General features: G+C 34.5%; 2 protein-coding genes and 1 non-coding gene across 3 annotated transcripts; 2 read left to right on the top strand and 1 right to left on the bottom strand.

Annotated features, from left to right (window-relative positions):
* The first annotated feature begins 1,366 nt into the window (after nt 1-1,366).
* Nucleotides 1,367-1,949, top strand: LOC120131513 (agamous-like MADS-box protein AGL62). Its single transcript, XM_039148500.1, has 2 exons — nt 1,367-1,545; nt 1,664-1,949. Exons 1-2 carry the CDS (start codon nt 1,367-1,369, stop codon nt 1,947-1,949), a joined length of 465 nt encoding a protein of 154 aa, XP_039004431.1.
* Nucleotides 1,950-14,922: 12,973 nt separating this feature from the next.
* Nucleotides 14,923-14,995, bottom strand: TRNAR-ACG. The gene has a single exon. It is a non-coding gene; the product is annotated as a tRNA-Arg (tRNA).
* A 201-nt stretch (nt 14,996-15,196) lies between these two features.
* Nucleotides 15,197-20,100, top strand: LOC120131484 (DNA replication licensing factor MCM3-like). Its single transcript, XM_039148471.1, has 16 exons — nt 15,197-15,262; nt 15,385-15,482; nt 15,596-15,804; nt 16,053-16,183; nt 16,272-16,510; nt 16,800-17,036; nt 17,124-17,278; nt 17,365-17,573; nt 17,655-17,820; nt 17,891-18,093; nt 18,343-18,402; nt 18,484-18,573; nt 18,807-18,943; nt 19,091-19,165; nt 19,291-19,432; nt 19,649-20,100. The coding sequence occupies exons 1-16, from the start codon at nt 15,197-15,199 to the stop codon at nt 19,706-19,708; spliced, it is 2,277 nt and encodes a 758-aa protein (XP_039004402.1). The 3' UTR covers nt 19,709-20,100.
* The last annotated feature ends 1,241 nt before the right edge of the window (nt 20,101-21,341 follow it).

The following is a 21,341-nucleotide window of genomic DNA, read 5'->3' as shown; positions in this document are numbered from 1 at the left end:
GATATTTATTTATAGGTGTAAATTTTAATTAACTTATAAACTGACCTAAACAACTCTTGACAATCTATTTAGCAGCTTTTCCCCCTCAAACGATAATACTTTTTTTTTTACCATAATAAAGGATTTTAGAAAGACACGAAAATCCCATTGCTCCCCCGTGACACATATATTGACAATTTTTAAAAAATAATTTATGACTAAATCTTAATTGGTACTTTTTTTTATTAATTGTAAGTATGAATAATTTCAAGCATAATTATTTTAAATTTTAAAAATATGTAGTTTACCCAATACCAAAATTTGATATGTTTACATGGATAATGTAGCTGAAAAATATTGTTACACTAAAAGGTGACGAGTTTCATTTTTTTTTATATAAAAAAGTTTAATTCATATTAAAAATTTGAAAAAAATAAATTTTTAACGAGTTTTACAATAAATATTAAAATATTAGACCTATAATAAAAAATATATCTAATTAAACTTATCACATCGAGATGACGAATTCGTTGTATAATATAAAAAGTATAGTAATTCTTTTTTTTAAATAATTTGGGGCCACGGTAATGTGGCAAAAAAAATTACTATAGTAAATTAGATATGTTAAAAAATAAGGGCAAGTATAGAGATCATATAATAAATTAGATATTAAAAGTTTATATAGAAAGTTTTATAAAAAAAATTATAGGCAAAAAAAAAGAATTTTTACTAATAATCCTTTATTAAAGGTATACAATAGGATTTTTAGAAAGAATTTGACTTCTAACCATAATACAGTAAAAATATAATAACCACGATAAGATTTTCACTAATATGGATAATTACTTAATTAGGAAAGAAATTTATGCAGTGAAAAATCTACTCAAATTATATTTCATATTTTTGATGAACACAAAATATAGTAAATTTTCTACCTTCGATTAAACTAAGTTTCTACTCTCTCTTTTTTCCCCAGTTTTCTCTTAATTTTATATTTTTATCAATTTTAATCTTATTGTATTCAAGTCAAACTCTAATAAGGAAGAATTGAATCTAGAAACATGATATTTTACCTACTAAGTCTGTTTAAATCTTTAATGTCCCTGCTAATGCAATGCATTCAACCGTCCAACACTGATAAGCAATATGCAATATATATGGATTTTGGCTGGCTTTCCATTTCAGCACTGGAAAGAATATAAGAATACTACATACTCACTGATGATGATTATTCTTATAATTTAATATAGATATATTCATTTACAGTCCTATATATGCATTTCATCCAACAAGAATTCTATTCTATAATATTCTAAAAGGCTAATAAGCCCTATTTAACCTTCCTGTTTTTTTTTTTCTTTTTCTTTTGTCGTCTGTTCTTCTGGCAATGGCAAGGGAGGGAAAGAAAACTAAGGGGAAACAAAAGATTGAGATTAAGGTTATCGAAAATATGGATGATAGACTGATTACATTTTCAAAACGGCGACCTGGCATTTATAAGAAGATAAGTGAGATAACCACGCTTTGTGGTGCGGACGTTCTTTTCATTTGCTTCTCGCCTGCCGCGTAAGCCCTTTTCATTTGGTCATCCTTCAATCGAAACTGTTGCAAACTGCTTTTTAAATAACTATAATAATCGGCCATCCCCAAACAACGCTCGATCTCTTGTTGAGGCTCAACAAAGAGAGAACCAATCAGTGATTCAAAATTACAATGAGGTGGTCAATCAGCTCGAGGCAGTGAAAGAGAAAGCAAAGGCACTTGCTCAGGTTGAGCAGGCCAGTGGGAGTGAAGGTAATTGTTGGTGGGAAGCTCCCATTGATCAACTCAACCCTGGAGAGCTACAAGAAGTAGAATCCCATTATGAAGATCTTCTGAACCAGCTCTACATTGCCAGGAGAAAGGTGATAGAAGCCATGACTTCTTCAATACCTGCACACTTCAATCCATCGACTTCACCACCTCATTAAACATATGTGTAAATTGGTGATTAATACAAGTGTTCCCTCATTAAACATAAACCGATGTGGGTTGTGGATAGTTTAAAAAGTTCTGAACATATATTATCTTGTAATCAACTAGACCATTTAAATAATAATTAAGTTTTTAAACAATTGAATATTATATTTACATTTACATATATAAACTAATAGATAAATTACGCGTTAGTACCGAAACTATCAGTTTTTGTCCATTCAAAATTTTCAACTAAAATGATAGGAGTAAATAACCAAATGAAGGAAACATACTAAAAATTTAATCTAATTAAGTGAGACCAAGTCCCATGCATGCTTCTTAATATCGTACCTATTTAAGAACATATTATATAATATTTAAATCAAAAGTTTTATAATACTTAACATCATATCTATTTAGAACTTATCGAGCGTCCCTAATGATAGAGTATTATTGATTTTGAATTTGAATAATTGTATCAACATTATTATACATGCAGATGGTAAAACAGAAAATCACAAATGTTTCCAACACTCCATCTTATTCCCTTCTTCAGCACATAAACTTACTGTCGTAACCGTCTTTCGGTTGGGCCCCGGAATTGGATTTCGACTTGAAAAATATGATTGGAGTCACCACCGATTATTTATTTAAAAAAATAAATAAGTTAATCGGATACCTTATATCTTACCTGATCTGCGTCTTACCAAAGATATGTCGGATTCAGGAGTCGGTTACGGTCAAGGAAGGATTAGCACCCTTGAACCGCCCTTTCGGTACTACGTAATTTCCAGTTGTTTTTAATTAAGAAAATCGAAAGTTAAAATTTAAAGGTAACATATGATCCAAAATTACTTACCTTCGATCAATTTGAAAGAGTACCCTTAAAAAGTCGAGAAACGCGTTAAAGGAAAAAGGAAATAAGAGTAAATGAAATAAAGAAAATAGAAGGAAAAAATAAAAAAAATGATGAAAACTAAAAGAGGAATAAAAACATATAATTATTAAGTGCAAAATAATAATAATGATAATAAGTAGTAAAATAAAAAACGCAATCACACCAAAAAAGTAAAAAAAGAAAGTCAAGGTTTGGTGAAGTATAACTGTCGGGAAGGAAAAGACGATAAGGGGTGGGACCGTAGTTATAAATGAGTGTGATGTATCCCTATAATATAATAGAATGAATAAACAAAAAACATTATGATATAATATATATATATATATATAAATATATAACGAAAAAAAATAATTTAATAAAGTAAATAATAATAATGTAATATAATATAATACATGAAAACAAAAAAATAAGATAAAAATAAAAATATAATTAAATGTATATATATATGCATATGTTTAAAAAAAGTAAAATAAAATAAAATACAATAAAAATATACATATAATGATAATAATAGTAGCAAAGAGAAAAATATTTATATACGTTAATAGTAAAATAATAATAAATATAATAGTTAAAATATATATATATATATAATAACTTTAAAAAACATTAAAATATTATTAGAATAAAAATAATTAATATATATATACTTAATAATACGATTTATCAAAAAGAAATAAATAAAATATGAAAATAATACATAAGGGACCGTTCATCGGCGGCAAACCTTTCATTCGTTTTAAATATCTCAGTATTTTTTCAAAACGGCCTCGGGGTTGTGTAGATCTAAAAGAAAAGTTTCGAACGACAACCCCTTTTCCTCGACCAAAACTGTTTTTTTTTTCAAGCACAAAGACGAATAACAACACATGATGAAGAAAGAATGCGAAAGGTAAAAGCTTTCACCTTTTATTGCTCCTGAATTGTTTACAATAGCTTCAAAACAATCTATTTGCTCGTATTTTTTCTGGTAATTTCGTATGCCAATCGTGTGTTACAATAGTGAGCTACAATGGCTATTTATAGTGCTTGTGGATCCTATCTTTAGGAGTTTAAAACATAGCAAAATTCTATCCTATTTTAGGAGTTGAATCCTAGCAGAATTCTATCCTATTTTTGAGAGTTTGAATCCTAGTAGGACGAAAAAGGTGTGTTGACAGCTGCCCCTCTTTGCCCATAGTCGTATAACGGGGATAGGGCAAAGATTGAAAGACACACTTTTCGTTCGGTGGAGTTGAAAATTGACTATGATGTTTCAATAACTCCCTGTCGAATTGAGTTACGGATGACTCCTCCGTCGTGAAGTCGAGTTCATCTGGAAGCTTCTGAGCACTATATCCTTCGTCGTGAAGTTGGAATCGAACTCAAAGCTTTTGGCGAGTGGCCTTTGAATCGTCTTCTGGATCAAGATACTTTGTCGTGAAGGTGAAACTTGACCTGAAGACTTCGGTGTTGATGCGTTACAGATGACTCATTCGTCGTGAAGTTGGGTCAATCTGTTTGTGAAATTGGAATCGTACAGGGCCCCTTCGTCGTGAAGTTGAGCCTGAGAATTGGATATCCTTCGCCATGAAGTTGAAATCCAAATATTGTTCCGAGTCCATATCCTCCGCTGTGAAGTTGAAATTGGTTCTGGAACTGGGAAATTGTTTGTTGACAGTCACCGCCCCTTCGCTGTGAAGTTGAGCTGTGCTGTCTCGAGTCTAATATCCTTCGCTGTGAAGATGAAATTGACTCTGAACGAAATCTTGTTGACAATCAGCCGTCCCTTCGTTGTGAAGTTGAACTTGTGTTGTCTCGAGTCCAATATCCTTCGCTGCGAAGTTGAAATTGGCTCTGAAATTTGAAAAATGTTTGTTGACAACCAGCCGTCCCTTCGTTGTGAAGTTGAACTTGTGTTGTCTCGAGTGGCACGATATCCTCCGTCGTGGAGTTAAAATCGCGGATGAAACTGAAAAGTTTTTCGTTGACAACCAGCCGTCCCTTCGTTGTGAAGTTGAACTTGTGTTGTCTCGGGTAGCACGATATCCTCCGTCGTGGAGTTGAAATCGGCTCTGGAATTGGGAAATTGTTTGTTGACAACCAGCCGTCCCTTCGCTGTGAAGTTGAACTTGTGTTGTCTCGAGTCCAAAATCCTTCACTGTGAAGTTGAGATTGGCTCCGAAATTTCTTATCGACAGTCAGCCGCCCCTTCGCTGTGAAGTTGAGCTTGTGCTGTCTTGGGTCCAATATCCTTCGCTGTGAAGTTGAAATTGGCCCTGAAACTAGGAAATTATTGTTGACAACCAGCCGTCCCTTCGTTGTGAAGTTGAACTTGTGTTGTCTCGAGTTCAATATCCTTCGCTGTGAAGTTGAGATTGGCTCCGAAATTGTTTGTCGACAGTCAGCCGCCCCTTCGCTGTGAAGTTGAGCTTGTGCTGTCTTGGGTCCAATATCCTTCGCTGTGAAGTTAAATTGGCCCTGAAACTGGGAAATTATTGTTGACAACCAGCCGTCCCTTCGTTGTGAAGCTGAACTTGTGTTGTCTCGAGTCCAATAGCCTTCGCTGTGAAGTCGAAATTGACTCTAGATAAACGTTATTTTGGGGCTCAGGAGAGAAATCTCAATCTCTGGTTGTTTTTCTGGAATCTTCAAGTTCTGATCCATGGTCTCAAATTCTTCAAATGTTCAAATCTGATGTGCACATCCTATTTTTTGATTTGAGAAATGCTATCCCAAGTATGTGCCTGAGCTGAGTGTAACGGTTCAGATGATGCTTCAAGAGAAATTGTCTCAAAAGAGACAGAACTCGTTTCAAGGGAAACGATCTCAAAGATATTTGTTGTTTCAAGGGAAACGGTCTTAAGGGAGACAAAATTTTGTTTTAAGAAAACTGTCTCAAGAGAGACAAACTTAGTTCCAAAGAAATTGTCTCACGGGGAGATGAAATTAGTTCCAAGGAAAACATATTCAAAGATGATGCTTCAAGAGAAAACTGTCTCAAGGGAGACAAAATTTTGTTTCAAGAGAAACTGTCTCAAGAGAGACGAAATTCATTTCAAGGGAAATGTTTTCAATGTTTATGTTTCAAGAGAAACTATCTCAAGAGAGACGGAATTCATTTCAAGGGAAATGTTTTCAATGTTTATGTTTCAAGAGAAACTGTCTCAAGGGAGACAAATTTTGTTTCAAGGGAAACTATCTCAAGAGAGACAAAATTCATTTCAAGGGAAATGTTTTCAATGTTTATGTTTCAAGAGAAATTGCCTCAATGGAGACGGAATTTTGTTTCAAGGGAAACTATCTCAAGAGAGACAAAACTCATTTCAAGGGAAATGTTTTCAATGTTTATGTTTTAAGAGAAACTGTCTCAAGGGAGAAAAAAATTTGTTTCAAGGGAAACTGTCTCAACAGAGACAAAGTTTGTTTCAAGGGAAACTGTCTCAAGAGAGATAATGGTGAGCACGATTCCCTTCGTCGTGAAGTTGAAATCGTGGGTGGCCCCTTTGTCGTGAAGTTGAGCCAGGAATTGGATATCCTTCGTCGTGAAGTTGAAATCCAACTTGTAAATGTGAACTGGATCGGTTCTGAATTATCTCTCGAACTCGTCTGAAGTTAATTCTAAGATCTGTCGATCTTTCAATATGTCAAATTGGTTGAAGTGTAGCTTCTTGCTGCTGAGTTAAGCAACCAACATCAATCTTTAAAGGTGCTTTTGAATCGAGTATCCTTCATCTTGAAGTCGAAACTTGACTCTAAAAGCTGCAAAAATTATGTATGTGGGGAAAATGATGCTCTAAAATGTATGCATAAGATGCATATAACATGAATTGGTTATATTTTATCTCTTGAAAAAGGCCTGATAATTCACATTAGGATGTTGAATCCCCAAAGATGCCCAAAAAAATGCCCCAATATTTCATGTTGAATCTTCAAAGATGCCCAAAATGTTCCTCATTTCTTGCTTCAGCATTGATTCTGAGCATGAGTTTTTGTGTCTAAGAGTCATATGTCATTTACCAAGATCCACTCTAGAGACTGTCTTGTTTGAAAAAAATGTCTTTCAATATCAATTAAAAGAGTTTCAAAAAATGTTTAATCCCAAGTTTTAAAAATATTGCCCCTTTCACGGTTTTACAATTGAGACGAATCATAAAGCTAGAGTTCATTGGATATCAAAGAATTAATTACAATGTTAATCCTTCAATAAATTATAGCTATTTGACAAGTGTCAAGATCAAAGCTATCTTTGAGAGATGGTCAAGTAAGGAAAGGATAAAAAGTCTCAGGTTATTGTGTTTGGTCAAAGGTTTGGCATTTGATGCTCAAAGGTTTGGTATTTGATGCTCAAAGGATTGATGGGGTAACTTGCATGCTTCTCTACTGGAAGTGTTCTCTGACTCCCAACCTTCGTTGTCACACTCGGATTGTGCGATGCCTTATCAAGGAATTTGTGTGATCACCTCAGTTGCACAATTTTTATATTCGAGCCGCCTTTTCAGGTTTTCAACTCGAATCCTCCTTTGGTTTCAAGACGTTATTCAGGATTTATGTCTTGAACCCCCCTTTGTTATTTTTCTCTACCATACATTAATTACATTGTTTTTTTGCAAACAAAGATTAATCCTGATGGGCGGGATGAAATCTGAAGATAGTCTCTTCTGTTTAGAAATCCATGTATGATTAGAAGGGACTTTTAAGGCACGTAATGTAGGCCAGGGTTCGTGGTTATGAAAGAAAGGATAATAGGCCTAAATAAGTGTTTCAGGGTATTGAACCAAGGATCAATTCATTCTGATGCCATCAATCTTGTCTTGCTCAAAATATCTCTTTCTCTTGATGCTTTATGATCTTTGAGTGAAGGGATTCAGTGATTCGGGAATGATTGTGCTTGATCAATCTCATTGAAGCTTGATGCACCATTTGTCTTTAGGGAATTTTGCATGTGCTTTTTGTCCCCTTTTTTATTTTTGTTCTTTCTTTTTTGTTCTTGTTTTTTCCTTTTTTGCTCCTTTTCTTTTTTCTTTTTGCCCTTTTTGTTCTGATTGAATCATTGCACTTGGCATTTGGTTCACCTTTCGGTATCTCATCTGAATCAATGTCTTCACTCATGTGAGCAGATTTTCTCCACCTTGCCCCCCAGTGTGGAGGGTGATCCTTGGTTAGGGTTGAATCAGAAGAAAAAAAATACTATAGGCTCAAAAGGGGACGCAAGGGATATATATTTTCTCCTGTTATGAAGGGATAAAGAAAGAAAGCCGTTCATCATTTCATACATGTAAGTCTTCACAGAAGAGGTATCCCCAAGGGGATAGATTTTTAGGATTAATTATATTCACATGAAAACAGTGCAATTAATGCATGATATAATTATTTCAAATGAATTTTTTTTCTGCTCCTTGCTCCCATCATGTCTCAATGTTCAGGCTCCCGCGAGATGCCCCAAATTGTATCTTGGAAGAATGCTCATGTTCAAATGAACAACTCAATGCCTTGGGTTTTAATGGTAAAAAGGTTAATTTTGGGTCTAAAAAGACAGTTGTGTGATCTTATTGACTCAAAAAAGGTATGGGTGTATCAAAAGATAAAGGTAATGTTCAAGAATTTCAAATGGAGGTAATGTCAAAATTTGGTTTTTTGGTAATGACCATGAGTTATTTTGGGTAAAGAATCAAGGTATTTTATTCTAGGGTTTGAGACAGGGTAAGAAAGGTCTAATCTTGTCATATGTCAAAAATCTATAATTCTTGAAGAATTAAAAGAATCCTTAATTCATTTAATATTCAAAGAACTAAAGATTAAAATTTGTTCAATTGCTCCACCTTTGAAAGTAACATGAATTCAATCGTTTAAAAGATGTGTTCAAACAAAACAATCCTATAAGTACAAATGGTATATGCCATGCCCCCTTCTTCGGCAAGCGCCTTACAGTTTTCAGAAGAATTTTTGGGAATCCTTATGTGGCAACAACTTCAACATCGTAGCCCTTAGGAGATGGGTACTCTTTTCTCATATCATACTGGCAGGCTTAGTCCTACAATCAGCTGATCCAGCTCCCCCTGTACTGATTTTAGTTTTTCTTTAATTGTTAAAATCTTACTTTCATGTGGTGTAATGTGGTTAAGACCGCTTCATTGAATCATCCGTGACTTAATTTCATGTTTATGAATATGCTTAAAAATATAGATGAAGATGCAAAAATGCAAGAATGCATGAAATGTTCGAGGCATTGATCCAAGAAATGTGACTATTATTATGAATAATCCTTATTGGGGACAAAAATGTTTTATCTTTTAAGACACAAAAATATCCTGACAGCTTCTGACATGTTGACTAGTCTTCTGCTTTCGTCTTTCACCGGTTGAATAACCTGTCAAACCGCTCCGGCCTCTCTAGATGAACTGTGAAAATGTTGAGTTATTTTTCATACTGGTCCAAGAAGTCTTGAATGATCGCATCTCGAGCATTTACTTTTGTTGAGTATGTTCCCAATGAATTCGTCATTGGAGCCCTTAATTGATAGGAACTATGTGAAGTTCATTAATCTGTTTCTTGAATTCGCCAGCAATGGTCTCCAATTTCAGCTATCATTTTGCCATTGTCGTGTTCAAAGGGACTTCCAAGATACATAACCTTCATCCTACCCCTGCAACCTCTGCTAGTCAGTTCTTCAAAGATAAGCTTTCAGTGTGCTTGATGTAGACCCGGTTCATTCTGAGTCCTTTATAATGCAGCAGAGTGATATACTCTTCAATTGTGGGCACCATGTCTTCAGGATTGAATGTGACACATAGTCGCCTTGTAGACTATCCTCTGTATTTTCATCTCTTGTATTACAACACATTTGTCCATGGATTCAGATTATTCGAGTTTTAACAAACACGTTTTAGTGGATCAATGACCTCTTTTGAATGATGCAAGTGATGAAAATAAAATAAAATAAAATAAAGATGAAAAGAGTTAGTGAGGTGAAAAATAATCAAAAACGACCATAAAAATGAAAGTCCTACCCCACATGATATCTACCTCACATGCTTATTATTCCTACCCGAACATGATCTCTATCCCGCAAGTTGATTTTGAACAAGTCCTAACCGCATAAATTTCTAGTTCACATGCTTTGAACAGAAAGTAAAGTAGGAAATAATTCCGGCATCCTAGGGTTTGGAATGAGGTTTTGGGGTGGGCTCTAACTCCTTGTAGTCTCCCGGTTAAGGTGCTAAAAAATGGTACCCGAGTTCTCCTTGCTGGTGTCCCCTTGGGCTTGCCAGACCCTTAGTCCTAAACCTATCACAGGCTTGTGTGGACTAAGTTAAACTCGAGAGGACATATTCCCTTATGTCTATGCGGAGAATATATTCACACGAAGACATAAGGTATATGAATCCCGAAGGCTACTTGCTAGGCATATGCGGTGAATAAATTCACACGAATGCGTCGCTTTCACCCCCACTTAAAACGGGTTCGGAGCTCGGGTTTAGAGCCTTAGATGAAAAAAATACTTTAAGGGCTGAAATCATTGAGAAAACGATTAGTACAACTATTTACTCAAAAAAATATAATCAAAAGTAAGCAATAAGGATCAAAATGTTTCCTTAAAATTTAAACTTACCCTTTTTGTTAAAAAGACAACTGAAAATTACCTTAGCCTGACTCACTTGAGAATTCCCCAGTGGAGTCGCCAAGCTATCGTAACCGTCTTTCGGTTTGGCCCCGGAATTGGGCTTCGACTTGAAAAATGTGATTGGAGTCGCCACCGATTATTTATTTAAAAAAATAAATAAGTTAATCGAATACCTTATATCTTACCTGATCTGCGTCTTACCAAAGATATGTCGGATTCGGGAGTCGGTTACGGTCAAGGAAGGATTAGCACCCTTGAACCGCCCTTTCGGTACTACGTAATTTCCAGTTGTTTTTAATTAAGAAAATCGAAAGTTAAAATTTAAAGGTAACATATGATCCAAAATTACTTACCTTCGATCAATTTGAAAGAGTACCCTTAAAAAGTCGAGAAACGCGTTAAAGGAAAAAGGAAATAAGAGTAAATGAAATAAAGAAAATAGATGGAAAAAAATAAAAAAATGATGAAAAACTAAAAGAGGAATAAAAACATATAATTATTAAGTGCAAAATAATAATAATGATAATAAGTAGTAAAATAAAAACGCAATCACACCAAAAAAGTAAAAAAAGAAAGTCAAGGTTTGGTGAAGTATAACTGTCGGGAAGGAAAAAGACGATAAGGGATGGGACCGTAGTTAATAAATGAGTGCGATGTATCCCTATAATATAGTAAGAATGAATAAACAAAAAACATTATGATATAATATATATATATATATATATAATAAATATTATAACAAAAAATAATTTAATAAAGTAAAATAATAATAATGTAATATAATAAATACATGAAAACAAAAAAATAAAGAAGTATAAAATATAAAATATAATTAAATGTATATATATGCATATGTTTAAAAAAATAAAAAAAAATAAAATACAATAAAAAATATACATATAATGATAATAATAGTAGCAACGTTAATAGAAAAATATATATATATATATATAATAACTTTAAAAACATTAAAATATTATTAGAATAAAATAATTATATATATATATACTTAATAATACGATTTATCAAAAGAAATAAATAAAAATATGAAAATATACATAAGGGACCGTTCATCGGCGGCAAACCTTTCCTTCGTTTTAAATATCTTAGTATTTTTTCAAAACGGCCTCGGGGTTGTGTAGATCTAAAAGAAAAAGTTTCGAACGACAACCCCTTTTCCTCGACCAAAACTGTTTTTTTTCAAGCACAAAGACGAATAACAACACATGAGTGAAGAAAAGAATGCGAAAGGTAAAAGCTTTCACATTTTATTGCTCCTGAATTGTTTACAATAGCTTCAAAACAATCTATTTGTTCGTATTTTTTCTGGTAATTTCGTATGCCAATCGTGTGTTACAATAGTGAGCTACAATGGCTATTTATAGTGCTTGTGGATCCTATCTTTAGGAGTTTAAAATATAGCAAAATTCTATCCTATTTTAGGAGTTGAATCCTAGCAGAATTCTATCATATTTTTGAGAGTTTGAATCATAGTAGGACGAAAAAGGTGTGTTGACACTTACTTCATCACAAATAAGTTATTTTGATCCTAATTCTGTCCATGCTCTAATTCTTGTTACGTAAAAGAAAAATGTTTGATAATATTAAATATATGTATACCCTTTAATCAAATACAAAATCAATTTTAAAAACCATGTATACATGTTTGAATAAAGAACTATTTCATGAAAACAGAAAAAGGAAGGCAGATGTACCTTAAAAAGAAGAAAGAAAAACAGATTATTGGCATCCAGCTGTTTTTGAAACAACATAGTGGTCAAAGAAAACGCCGTTAAACAGCTCACAATCATGGTTTTCAGAAGAAGACTGCTTAGCGAATCAATCATGATATCGGTTCATTGGTTCAATCGATCGAATCGATCCGACCAATCAGAAGAACCGAACGACGTCGTAATTATTTAAAAAATTAAATAAAAATACAAAAAATATTTAATAAAAAATAATTTTTTATATTACAATTCATATTTAAAGCAAGTCATAATATATATAAGTTAAAAATTATAAAATCAAGTGAAACAAAATGAGTCAAATTAACTACAACATAATATTTAAGGTAAAACATATTAAATAATAAATATAATTATATAACTATACTTAAAAATAAATTTGGGGTTAAAAAAATAACAACAAAATGATATTGTTTGGTTTAATTTTTTTTTAAAAACAATCTCACATGGTAAAGAAACATAGAAGATCGTCCCGACTAACTTCTATAAATAATAGATGTAATTTGGCATTCAAAATCATGGAGCCAAAAAAATCATGGAGCCTTTTGGTGAGCATTGAGTGAACTATTCTTTCACTTCAATCAAGCTCGAATTTTAGGCTTCAATCGAGCTTCTAATTTTTTTTTGAGTTTAAGCCTTTTCGAGTTCAAGTTTCAATATTATATTTCGAGTTCGAGTTAAACTTCATAATTTTTAGCTTGTGAGTTTGAATCTAGTTGAGCTTACTTTTAAATTTTTTAAGTTCGAGTCGAGCTCAGCAATACTCGAGTTCAACTTGTCTCGTTTAACAAACGACGTCGTTTGGTTTAATTTTTTTAAAAATAAAATAAAATTGGCTGTTTTTTTCCGGTTTTTCCTGGTTTTCAACCGGTCCGGTTTGAACGGTTCAACGGTTCTGGTCGGTTCACTAGTAACGGTTCAACTGATCTAAATTGAACCGAACTAGACAACGATTTCCGATTGAACCGGTTGAACCAACCGGTCCGATCCGATTTTCAAAACAATGCTCACAACTAAACTTCCCCAATAAACATTTATTTTACTTTTTTTTTAATTTCACCCCTCTTAAAAAATTACAAATATATTCATATTCATTTTATTTTCTATAAAATATTCTATTACTTTAATTGTAATTAATCTATGTTTTTTAACGATTTAACATATTTGAAAAATATAGCATATTAAACATTATTTTGAAAACTACGATATTTTAAACAATGTAAGACAATTTTTCATGGAGTTATGACGAATTTCAAGAATAATATTATTCTATTAAAATCTATTATGTTAATATGACGAATTTCAAAAAATATATATATTTTTTTGCCGTTGTAATTTTTTTTTTAAACAATTGTAATTACATCTGTGAGTTTTTTTTATACCTATTGCTGTTTTATAAAAGTTTCATAAATTGTCGTAACAGTCACATATTTTATTAAATTACTGGCGGTGCCTTTTTTCTTGATGTTAATTAGATAAAAAAAATGAAATTGACTTTTTTGAGTCATGAAAAGTGAAAACTCGGGGAGGTTGGTCGTATAAGGTTGCCAAAGCAAGGCTAACCTTGACTTTCAACTAAAACAATGGCGTCTCTGCTCACGAACGATTCTTTTTATCCCACGAAGCACTCGACTTTTCCTCCAATATATAAACTACCATTCAACTTCTCTTCGTATCAAAGCCAAAAACGATTTTTTTTTTCATAAAAACAAAGCGATGGGCGGGACGAAGAGATGGGTGTCGTTCGAGAGGCTGATGAAGAAGGGAGCACGGAGGGGCATGTTTTGGGGGTCTGCTTTCAGATGGAAGAGGCTGAAGAACATTAAACTCTCTTTCATCTACGATGTGCGTTTCAAGATCATGTCGGTTTTAGAGGCTGTTTACTTGTTGGCTGTTCTCTGTTTCTTCTATCTCTGTTGCGGCTGTCACTTTTGACATGTATACGTAATTACAAGCAAAGATCTAAATATAAGCTTTTTTCCCCTTTTAATTTGGGGTGTATAATAGTACTCCGAATTTGGCTTCTCATACCGGAATTTGATTGAGCCAATTGGAATGCTTTGAATCCCATTACTTTCAAAGCTAATTTGTTAACTTCAACCTTTGTCGGGGAAGTTTTTTTTTTAATGCATTCAAAGTTCAATTAAAATCATCTTAGGTTGAAAAAAAATGTTCTCATTTATAGCGATATATCATTGTAGGGGTGGAAGCACCGAATCCCATAGGGGTCAAGTGCATCCTATTATTTTGAAAAAAATAGTTAAATTTATTTTAATGTGTTAAGAAAAAAAATACAAAATTTTGCATACCTATCATATAAAAAAATTAAATTTTTAAATCACATTCTTAAATTTATGGATCCGTTGTTACATCACTGACATTTTATATAATCATTTAAGTAAAAATTAGAATATATTTGCACGTGATTTAGTAGTTACATTCACTAAATTATTTAATTCTTAATATATTAATCCACATTCAATAATCTAAGATACATCTTAATAAACTAATGCATCACATTATTTAACATTCCCTTCATGTTAGGTTTTTTTATTAGAAATTATACTTGTTAGAAACTCTTTCTAAACTGATAAAATTGGACCTATAAAGAGAAAAACAAAGTTGGAGCTATAAGGAAAAAAGAGAACCCATACTATCATAAATTAGCCAAAGATGTATAGTTTGAAACAAAAATAAAAATAATCTTAGGATCGTACACAATAAAAGAACACAAAAACCGATTCCACTGGGGATCGAACCCAGAATCTCTGGTTCCGTAGACCAGCGCCTTATCCATTGGGCCATGGAATCAACTGCTGACTGATGATTTTTATAAGATTAAAAATATATGTTCATTAACTTAATTCCCGCCAAAAAAGGGTCAACCCTGAACTCTCTCCCGCCAAAACCAGGGATTAGGGCAGATGAAAAAGGAACAGAATCTCATTGAATTAGCATTTTCTCCAAAGTTTAGTATAGTAAGAAGGCAAAGAAAAGAGAGCGAAAGAGAAAATGGAACTGGGAGCTCAAGATTATGCTGATAGGAAGAAAGATATCAGCCAATTCTTGTCTCAAGATGTGCTTTCCCCACCAACTCTTGGCCTCCTTTTTCTTCCATTTGTTCATTTGTTTTTCTATTTTAAAATGCATTCTTATTACAAACTTACCAATACTTCATTTTTGCTTGTTTGATCGATCAGATTTACCAAGATGAAATCAAGGCGATGATAAATCACAAGCGTCGCCGCCTCATCGTCAACATCTCCGATCTCCACTCTTTTAATAACTTGGCTCCTAGGTCTGCTATTTTTCTCTCTCTCCTTTTCTCTTCCTTTTAGTTTTTCCCCTTCATTTTAAGCGTTGGGTTATTTAAACTTATTTAGGTTTTTGTTCATTTTTCTGAGTTTTTAGGATTCTGAAGAATCCGAGTGAGTTTATGCAACCGTTTTGCGACGCACTGACGGAAGCAGCTAAAAGCATTGACCCAAAGTACTTGAAAGAAGGGGAAACTGTTCATGTGGGATTCGAAGGCCCTTTTGTTTCTCGTCGCGTCACTCCCAGAGAGCTCCTTTCCGAATTCATTGGCTCAATGGTCTGCGTCGTTGGCATTGTCACCAAATGTACGAATACTCGACCCCCTCGCCCTCTTTATTTTCCTTCTAATTTGAAATATAATTTCATTGTTCTTTGTTGGTTCATATAATGTGCTAAAAATTGAATTTGTGATATTGATAAAAGTGGATACATGCTTTGAAATTTGTTTAGTTTGGATTTTTAAAGCTCCTGCTGATTTTTGGAGACTTTGTCAATTAATTCTTTTGCTGCGTTCTGTTTTGTATATATTTAACATGATTCTATCTCAATTTAGGTTCTCTGGTAAGACCAAAGGTTGTCAAAAGTGTTCATTTTTGTCCTGCCACTGAAAACTTCACCGTTCGGGAATATCGGGACATCACCTCCAACAATGGTTTGCCAACTGGGTCTGTGTATCCTACCCGGGTAATTTCCAATTTTCCATTGTTTAGATCTCCTAATATCCTTGTAGCTATTGGATTAAGCATTGTCTCGTGGGGGAATATTCTTTCAGGATGAAAATGGCAACTTATTGGTGACTGAATATGGTCTGTGCCATTACAAAGATCACCAAACCTTATCAATTCAAGAAGTACCTGAAAATGCTGCACCTGGTCAGCTTCCTCGAACCGTTGATGTCATAGTTGAGGATGACCTGGTTGATTCATGCAAACCTGGAGATCGTGTGGCTATTGTAGGGCTATATAAAGCTCTTCCAGGAAAAACCAAGGGCAGCGTGAATGGTGTTTTCAGGTATCACTAATGCAGTGCATCTTTTGAAAGTAATTCTTTTTAAGAAGTTGCAAATACAATTACATTCACAAACCAAAATATCCATAACTAAGTTTGAATAAAAAACTACGGCACAATTGAACTGGCATAAATAAGGACAGGAACCATACGAAGTGGGAATTTAAACCAGAATAAAATTTGTGAAAAAACTCTCATAATCTTGAATGAGCTATTTTTGTTACGGTAATTCTTAATCCTTAGATTTTTTACCCTCAATTTCTGATCCTGAATAAGCAAATTTCAAATGCAGGACTGTTCTTATAGCTAACAATGTATCTCTGCTCAACAAAGAGGCTAATGCACCTATCTACAGCCCAGAGGACCTGAAAAATATTAAGAAGATAGCAGAGAGAGATGACACATTTGATCTGCTTGGTAACTCCCTCGCACCTTCAATATATGGGCATTCCTGGATAAAGAAAGCTGTGGTTTTACTGATGCTTGGTGGAGTGGAAAAGAATTTGAAGAACGGCACTCATTTACGAGGGTTTGTTGCACTCTTACTTTTTAAGTGTATTTGGAGTTATATGTCTGATAAACTGTTGACATAAGCTAAATTATTGCTCTTTTGTAGGGACATTAACATGATGATGGTCGGAGATCCATCTGTTGCAAAATCTCAACTTTTAAGGGCAATCATGAACATTGCTCCCTTGGCCATTTCAACCACCGGTAGAGGTTCTTCTGGTGTTGGTTTGACAGCTGCTGTCACCTCCGACCAAGAAACTGGTACAGCATTTCAATTTTATTCTAGCCATTCAACTTCTGGTCTGATTTTTGGTGCTTTTGAGGAAACTAAACATATCTGTTATCAGGAGAAAGAAGACTGGAGGCAGGTGCAATGGTCCTTGGTGATAGGGGTGTTGTATGCATTGATGAGTTTGACAAAATGAATGATCAAGATCGAGTTGCGATACATGAAGTCATGGAGCAGCAGACTGTAACTATTGCCAAAGCTGGTATCCATGCATCATTAAATGCTAGGTGCAGTGTAGTGGCTGCTGCAAACCCCATATATGGAACTGTATGTGTATATTGGTTACTAAGATGTACTTTCACTACTCTCAAGCCTTGAATTTATATTAATTGTTGGCTCAATCTGCAGTATGATCGTTCATTGACTCCAACGAAGAACATTGGACTTCCAGACTCCTTGCTTTCTCGTTTTGATCTGTTGTTTATTGTATTGGATCAAATGGATGCTGATATTGATCGTCAAATCTCTGAGCATGTTCTGAGAATGCATCGGTTTCGCTCAGCTATTGATGGAGGTAGGCAAAGAGTTTTCTTGTACTTTTAGACTGATGGCACATATACCTACTAAGGTAACTAATGATGCAGGCGAGACAACTCTTGATGGAAGTTCAAGATATGGAAGAGAAGATGAAGCTGACAATGACTCATCTGTTTTTGTCAAGTATAATCGAATGCTACATGGGAGAAAAACTGAAAGAGGTCGTAAGCGTGATACTCTTACCATAAAGTTCCTCAAAAAGTATATTCATTATGCAAAGCACAGGATTCAACCTGAGCTGACTGATGAGGTTGTGGTTATTCTTTTTCTTTTACTATATATCTTTTTTCAATAATCCACTTATCCTCTCATTTGAATTTATTACTTTCCAATTTCTTCCTCTTTCCTCTGTTTTAATCAATAGAAATGCTGTGCATGGTAATTCTGCAATATCTTCTATAAAAGAAACATTCATTGCATGTTAACTCGTCTCCCCATGACACCTGACCATTCTTAGCACACTTAACTGCTGCTTACTCTTAAGTATTCTCATCTGCAGACTTCAGAACAAATTGCAACAGCTTATGCAGAACTCAGAAATGCCAGTTCAAATGCAAAGGTTTGTTTTCATAATCAACTAACAAATACCTTGATCTACTTACATCAATTGGTAATTCTAACATGCATCTGGTATTTGTAGACTGGTGGAACCCTTCCAATCACAGCTAGAACTTTGGAAACAATTATTCGTCTGTCAACTGCTCATGCAAAGTTGAAGTTAAGCAGAAAGGTAACAATTCTTCAAAATAAAGAACCATTTACTTTAATGTGATGGTGTTTTGGAATTTGTGACCATGTTCATATAATGTTATTTTTCAAAACTTGCAGCCACAACTTATGGTAATTTTATGTGTATTTGAATTGCATGTTTTGACCTTGAGGATCATTCATTATATTTCCTTTTGTATTTATTTAGGATTTATGCATTTTATTCATATTTCCCTTGCGTGATGACTTTGGCAGGTTACGAAACTTGATGTTGAAGCTGCTCTGAAAGTTCTAAATTTTGCTATTTATCATAAAGAATTGACTGAAATGGAGGACCGTGAAGAAAAAAGGCAAAGAGAAGAAGGGAGAAAACAAAGAGCTGATCACCAAGGGTGAGCATGCTATAAGCTTCTTAAAAAAATGGATTTCGCAAGTGCATGTTACTTATGTTTTAAAAAAAAAAAGCATTACTTATGAATTAAATAAGGTTAAACGCTTGCCCAGATGTGGCTCACCTTCTATTCTTTTGCTTTAATTAGACCAACTGCAGATGCTATGGAAGTAGATGATCCTCCAATAGCCGAGCAAACCACTGCTACAGGCTCTATTGAAAGGTAAGAGATCTAATAAACACTTCAATTACAAGTTAACACATGTTTTCCCTCAGAAGGGCTCTACTGTGTAGTTTCACATGTTCATTTGATGTTCCTTTTTGTGTCGCTTTGTTGATGGATTGCAGAATTGAAGCTTTTAAAGCTATATTTGGTCAGCATATGCGTGGGAACCACAAGGAGACTATAACTATTGCAGAAGTAGAGGATGTAGTCAACGTTAGAGCTGATGTCCATTACTCCAGGGCTGAAATCATGTCTATATTAGAGGTAATGTACACAGATATGGTTGTCTGAGATGAGAATATTGGTATGAAATTTTGATTCTAAATGATAAATGGCCTTTCTTTATCCCCTTATTCGGTATAACATTTTGAAACTCATATCTACTGCAGCTTCAGACTTCGAAGTTGCATGTTTTGTTTTCCAACTTGCCAATTAGGAAGGTTATCTTGTAATGACAGCCATTTCTCTCACAACTTGCAGAAATTGCAAGATGATAATATATTGATGGTAGCTGGAGAAACCGTGCACATGATAGTTTGAAATGTTGGAGAAGGCCTGGATTAGCCAATCTAAACAGGTATGGAACTGTTATTCTGTTGTGCAATCACGTAGCAGCACTATGGGAGTGAGGATGGATTGGTTTCAGTCTGGTATGAAAAAGTCTTGGTTTATAAAATTCATGATTTAGTCCAACATTGTCTTAGGGTGTAGTTGATATAGATAAACTAGAAATGTCCAAGAATAGCTTTTACATGTGCATCACGTGTCTTCATTTGCGCGTGATCATCTGTTGACTATATGCATTGATAATTGGCTTCATGCTTCAATGAATTTCTTGGAACTTATGCGGGCATGGTTGGCCGTGTATTTTAGTAGTGGTACTATCGATGATCAGTAAGATAAGTTGGAAATTACTTATTTAATCTTTTTTTTATCCTTTCAGAATTGTATATTAATAGGCAATGGCATTCATATTTATGAAAAGTAAATGGAAAAACAAATTGAAAAATAATAAATAAATGATTTGGAGTTTGGACAATAACATTCACCGACAAAAAAGGTTAGGAAACTCAAAAGAAACAGGTAAATGCAAGCATAGAAGCCAAGGCAGCAACAAGTGCAGCCGGAACTTTCCATTGGCGACGGTGCAAAATCCTCAGAGCTGTCACCGTGATGTCGGCAATCGAGACCACCACCCTCATGTTTCTGCCCTCCATTTCTGATGAACTCGGATAAATCAATACCAAGTGAGAAGATAACCGAAATGAAACCAATTTCAAATGGTTTTTATAGACCAAGCTACATGACTCTAATGATGCCAGCTTTGTTTTGCTGGTTTAACAACAAACAAAATCTTTACAAGTTACTGTACTCTGTTGTCATATAATTATCTTAATTTTATTTCCTTTGTAATCTGTATACCGGCCTGAACAGATTACTCATTGGATAATTGGGTTCTGCTCGAATTATTCATCGTAAAACCTTGTTACCAAGAAATAACCTTACATGATGAACAACATTTCCGATTGCCCAAAAAAATTAAACCCGAAGATCAACTAAGAGAGATTGAAGTTCTCATAATCTCAGCTCAAGACCTCAAGAACGTGAAGCACTTGACCCAAATGAAAGCATACGCGGTAATCTACGTGGAAAAGGACGTCCACGTGGCCAAAACCCACGTAGACGAGCACGGAGGGACCAACCCCACTTGGAACGAGGTGGTGAAGGTGAAGTTCCACGCGAAGCTGGCGGAGAACGGCGTGTTGGCGACGCTGAACGTCGACATATACGCGCATGGCCACAGGAGGGAGAAGCCAGTGGGGAGTGAGAGGGTTTTGCTTTGCGATGTCTTGAAAGGAGGGGATGCTTCTGAACCGGCCGATAACCCTAATTGATGCTTGACGGTATAGGTTTGGAGGAGTTCTGGTAGGCTACAAGGTTTGCTTAACTTGTGGGGTCCGCCAACTGGGAGGTTCTTGATGAGGAGAGAGTCTCTATCGTTTAGCGTGAAGGAGGTGGATGACGAAGAAATGACTGAAAGAGAGGCGGTGGAACTGTAGAGAGGAGGGGTGAGTAGTGGTGGTGAAGGTGGTTGTTGTTCTTTCATGTGCACGTAAGACGTGTGTCAAATAAGGTTTTTGTGGCAAAATCAACGAGATAATGCGTTGAATTT

The sequence above is a fragment of the Hibiscus syriacus genome, unplaced genomic scaffold (assembly GCF_006381635.1).
Source record: "Hibiscus syriacus cultivar Baekdansim isolate YM2019G1 unplaced genomic scaffold, ASM638163v2 tig00110556_pilon, whole genome shotgun sequence".
Taxonomy (NCBI): Eukaryota; Viridiplantae; Streptophyta; class Magnoliopsida; order Malvales; family Malvaceae; genus Hibiscus; species Hibiscus syriacus.
This window is presented reverse-complemented; position numbering and strand designations above follow the sequence as displayed.

Coding starts and splice junctions, on each gene's coding strand:
- LOC120131513 (XM_039148500.1), top strand. CDS start 1,367: ATGGCAAGGGAGGGAAAGAAAACTAAGGGGAAACAAAAGATTGAGATT. Junction 1,546..1,663: donor ATTTGCTTCTCGCCTGCCGC/GTAAGCCCTTTT, acceptor GGCTCAACAAAG/AGAGAACCAATCAGTGATTC.
- LOC120131484 (XM_039148471.1), top strand. CDS start 15,197: ATGGAACTGGGAGCTCAAGATTATGCTGATAGGAAGAAAGATATCAGC. Junction 17,821..17,890: donor TCGCTCAGCTATTGATGGAG/GTAGGCAAAGAG, acceptor CTAATGATGCAG/GCGAGACAACTCTTGATGGA. Junction 18,403..18,483: donor ATGCCAGTTCAAATGCAAAG/GTTTGTTTTCAT, acceptor TGGTATTTGTAG/ACTGGTGGAACCCTTCCAAT.